We start from the raw sequence: 5,104 nt of genomic DNA, 5'->3' as shown, positions 1-5,104 counted from the left end.
GCCGTCAGTCTGCATGCGCGAAACGGGTTCCTTCTCTCGTGGCATGGAGTATAATCAAAAGTTGTCTGATATCAAAGACAACACATATATCAACAATTGCCCATCCACATCACATAATAATAAATACATCTAACAACCACTTTAAGAATAGCACAGTCCCACCTGTTAATTGTTATAAGTAATAACTTATAACAACAATCAGTCTTACGCAAAGATAACAAAAGCGAATACTTACGAACATCAGCAGCCACATCCCTCTCAACCAAATATCCAAAGTGACATAGGTGACTACCTGGTTACATCCGTGGGGGGGCTTAACTCTTTCCGGCATGGTGGTTAGTACAGCTGACCACTTAATTTTTTTCCTTTTTGCATGGTGGTTAATGTAGCTAACCACCAAAAAATAATTTTTTCTTATTTTCCCAGTTAGTGGTTGATGTTGCTAACCACCATAGCTGGTTAGTTCATATACCAACAGATGGCATGGGATATATCAATATTTATTAATATTGAATATATTTTAGTTATTTTAAATTTTCTAAAAATAGATTAGTCGAATTTAATTTGTGTTGGTTTTCCCAGAATATTCATTATCGTACTATCTGTATTTAATATTATCTTTATTTGCCATTCTTAGAAGCCCGTCTATCAGTCTAATCGACCTAATTACTTTACTTTTTGTGTAATATCGTCATTTTTGGTGGTCGCCTGAAATAGCCACCACGCAGTTAGTGTCTGCATTTATATAATTTTATTATACACTTTATAAATTACATTTTTTTTATTTATTAATTTTTATTAAAACATTTTCTTTATTTCACTCTCCCGGACTCTGGTAAGTTATTTTACATTTTATTTTATTATAATTTGTAAATTGCGTGGAGTGTATAGGAACACATATTATTAATTTTTTTAGAAATGTATCGACATACTAGAAGTTTGAGTAAAAGAGAAATTGAAAAATGTTTGATAGTTGAAGATATACCTTCAGGGTCAGATTTAGAGACTTCTGATGAAGATCATGATGATTTAGATAAAGACCCAGATTTTAATTTGCATTCCGACAATGATGAACACAATTCTGACAAAAATGAAATTGATTTCGCTCCATCTACTTCTTCAAACTTAAATTTCACTTCACTAATAAAAAGACGTAAATTAAATGCAAATGTTGACGAAATAGATCAATTTAGCATTGATACATCAACTATTTCAACTTATTCACAAATACATGTTCCAAATAAATCTGTACTTATACGTCCAATAAACTCTATAGATGAACCAACTTGGTCTACAGAAAATAATTTTATTTTACCAGATATAATGTTTGATGATTCTCAATCAGGTGTTTGTAATGAAATAAAAGAAATGGTTGATATCACTCCTTTGAAAATATTTTTAAAACTTTTTCCGGAAGATTTATTTGAATTAATTGTTTTTCAAACAAACTTATATGCTACTCAGCAAAATAAACCATATAAACCTACTTCTGTTGAAGAAATAAAAATATTTTTCGGAATAAATATGGTTATGGCTATGAAGAAATTACCAAGTTATCGTGATTATTGGTCATCGTCCAATATTACGTCCATAATTAATATTAAATTAATATTTAATAATAGGTCAATTCATTTTAATACTAACATGAATGAACGAAAAATAATTCATTATCCCTTATATAGTTATATAAGAATAAGTTATAGCATTGATTATACATAATAACTACGGCCAGGCGCCCCACGACCCCCACAGCAGAGACAAGCACAAGAGTAGTGAATACACAGGACGTAGTAAACACTACTGTCTACAACTAACGTCTAACTAGCGCTCATCTAACGGCAGTATTCGGGACGATTTTAACAGCTAGCGCTGATCTAGCGAACGTATCTATAACTAGTAGACTTCTAGCGCTTATCTAGTGTTTCTATCCAGAACTAATGCCGCGACTGCAGCGATGCTTAACGGCCGTATCCATTTGAGCGTAGCGTGAAATTCCGCCAGTGAGACATCTATACTATATATAATCAATGGTATAGGTACTCTATGATTACTGTAGGCCTCGTGTCCCGGTTTAGTTTTGTTTTTGGTGGTTTGTATGATTTGTATGTGTTATTATTAACATTGTTTGTCCAAAAGATGTTTGTGCTATATCACGTGTCTACCTCAGTTTCGTTGAACGTAGGTATAGTGTATAAGTTATACCGATCTCATGTTTGGGGGGTTCGTTTTTTTTGTTGGTTTTTTTGTATTTAACGACGACTGGTTTGCTTAAATGATCAGTGCCGTGCCAGGTGTAATTGGCTCTTCAAGCAAAATGATAAATATTAAATTTAAATTTGTTTTGTTTTTGAAATGTAGAATGAAATTCCAACAAACAGTTCAGTTAACGTTTAACTGTGCTGGTGTACGGGTGTTTACGGCACCCGTATACCAAAACCAAAACAATCACACCTTCAAAAAGGGCAAGGTGTCCAAAAGACGTGAGTAGATTTATACTATAACTACGATTTCCGATTAAGTGCTATTACTAATAGATGTATGGTCCATTTTCTGTTACAGGTTGTTATAAGTGTTTCCGATATGGACACATTGCCCGGCAATGTCTTGGTGAGTGTATTGTAATTATTTGTAAAGCACTTGTTTTGATAATAATTATTTTTTCAGCCCCCCCGTAAGCCTAAAGAAAACGCCACAACCAAGGAGCTGGTCAGTCTTCCACCATCACCACCTCAAGTTGACCAGATGGAGGTGGGTCAAGAGCAGGCGGTGGTGGTGGAAGAAACACCCAATGTTGGCGTCAACGTTGAACAGCTTGCTGGGATGGTGTCCAACGTTGACGTCAGCAATGATGTAAGTAAAGCTAGCTTAAAATGTTTGTGTATTTTGATTTTAACAATCATGTAATTTGCAGGACTCACAGCCTTTCAGCTATGAAGAATGTACGTAAGCCCGTAAGCCTAAAGAAAACGCCGCAACCAAGGAGCTGGTCAGTCTTCCACCATCACCACCTCAAGTTGACCAAATGGAGGTGGGTCAAGAGCAGGCGGTGGTGGTGGAAGAAACACCCAATGTTGGCGTCAACGTTGAACAGCTTGCTGGGATGGTGTCCAACGTTGACGTCAGCAATGATGTAAGTAAAGCTACCTTAAAATGTTTGTGTAATTTGATTTTAACAATCATGTAATTTGCAGGACTCACAGCCTTTCAGCTATGAAGAATGTACGTAATCAATTGGAAACTTCACTGCATACCAAATTGTGTTTACATTTAATTTATTTTATATTTTTCAGCTGAATAAAAACCATTTTTTTTTTCCATTAATTTGTTTTTTATTCATATGTTAGTTTCTAGCCTATGTCTAAGGTACATCAGATGAATGTGTATTATATGTGTAATGTATGTGTACTTAAATGGTGAAATAGGTAGGTATGCTAATATATATCAAGTTTGGTATTGGTGATATTGACCATCCATCCAAATTAGGACATCGCAACCAAACGTTTGTGCTCAAAATGTTATGAAATCACACAACAGTTTTATCTAATAATATCTAATAATAAAGGCTAGAAAGCTGTATGAAAATGTATACTATTTTTTTTTATTAAAAAAAAAAAAAAAAAACAATAATGTACACAGATGAAAACCTAAAACTGATTAATAGAATTATTATAAGTGTTTAATAATATCATATAAACGAACAGGTATTTATTTATTACATTATATATATTATTATACAGATACAGATATTACAAATTAAATTGTGTTTAAAAGTTATTCATAAACACAAACATAACACGAAAAATCATAAAAATAGGGGAACACGGGGCAAAACCGTCTGAAAAAATGAATATTTTCATAATAATTCAGGATCTTAAAATAAACGTGATCTGTTTGCACAGTTGTATTAAGTAACTTATTGTTTACAATATTGAATTACAATACAGTGGAGTATCATTCATATTTATTTTTTAACAAGCCATTAACTATTTTTAACATTTTATATAGGTTTTGTCCCGATACTGGGGCAAAATCGATTTGTAATGGGGCAATACCGATGCATGGTATAACAGATACTAAAATAATGACGGAGAAAAATATAATATTAACCTTTTTTTCAAAGGAACTTATTAAACCAAATACAAATAACCATTGTATTTAAGTATTATAACTATAGTAGTAAAGGTTTCATAAATTATCTATGTATTATAAGACATTTATAACTTGATTAATATTAAATAAAAACAAATTTTAACAACACAAGTTGTTCTTAATAAAATAAATTAATTATAAAATTCATTATCATCGTTACTTGCAGTAAATGTTAGGCCAACGCTAACATCAGTAAGAATTGAGTGAGATTCATTTTCTTCTTCAACTGGTATATTATTGTCACCAGTTGTAACTATTTTCTTTTTCTTGAAAATGTCAAAAAACTTACTCATGGTTATTTAGTAAAAATACACTGAACATTGACTTAAAAAAATCACGTGGGTTAAAAACTGAAATAAGTTATACATGAGTTGTGCAATGGCCAATACCTACAGCCAATACTCGAAAACACTTTTATAAAATCAAATATAATATAGTTAAAGCTCTATGTATAAAATAGTCATAGAATCATAGACCATGATACTTCATAGAGGCATGATAGAGATTCCATTATTCCAATAAATATTAAAATATAACCTAACAAGTAGGTAATAAACATATATCTTAGTCCGTGGTAACAAATAATAATAATTAATGATAACATAATGCTCCATTCAAAAATTGGCGTGTAAAACGTCGACAGTGTAGAGGTCAACAGCAACACGGACCAAAGGTTTATAGATAATACAGATATAGATAATAGTATATAATAATTATCTTCTAAGACCGTGACACAGACCTTCATAGTTTATCACATATAAATTACTTATCAATTATCAGTTTGACCACGAGGCACGGACTAAGATATGTTATAGTATTTTTATAAAGATTAATAAAAAAAACTATCATAATAACAATTTTTTTTCAATAATCGTATTTTGTAATTTGGTTAAGTTTTTAAAACATTTACATGTTTAGTATACAGTCTACAGAATATAAAAATTAGTTCTAATTA

General features: G+C 31.6%; 1 protein-coding gene across 1 annotated transcript; it reads left to right on the top strand.

The window, feature by feature from the left end:
- The first annotated feature begins 1,776 nt into the window (after positions 1-1,776).
- On the top strand, positions 1,777-3,315 carry LOC107884097. The gene is made up of 4 exons (XM_029485582.1): positions 1,777-2,480; positions 2,560-2,850; positions 2,912-3,130; positions 3,192-3,315. The coding sequence occupies exons 2-4, from the start codon at positions 2,789-2,791 to the stop codon at positions 3,292-3,294; spliced, it is 384 nt and encodes a 127-aa protein (XP_029341442.1). The 5' UTR covers positions 1,777-2,480; positions 2,560-2,788; the 3' UTR covers positions 3,295-3,315.
- Positions 3,316-5,104: the final 1,789 nt, after the last annotated feature.

This window comes from Acyrthosiphon pisum, chromosome X, assembly GCF_005508785.2.
Source record: "Acyrthosiphon pisum isolate AL4f chromosome X, pea_aphid_22Mar2018_4r6ur, whole genome shotgun sequence".
NCBI classification, from domain to species: Eukaryota; Metazoa; Arthropoda; class Insecta; order Hemiptera; family Aphididae; genus Acyrthosiphon; species Acyrthosiphon pisum.
This window is presented reverse-complemented; position numbering and strand designations above follow the sequence as displayed.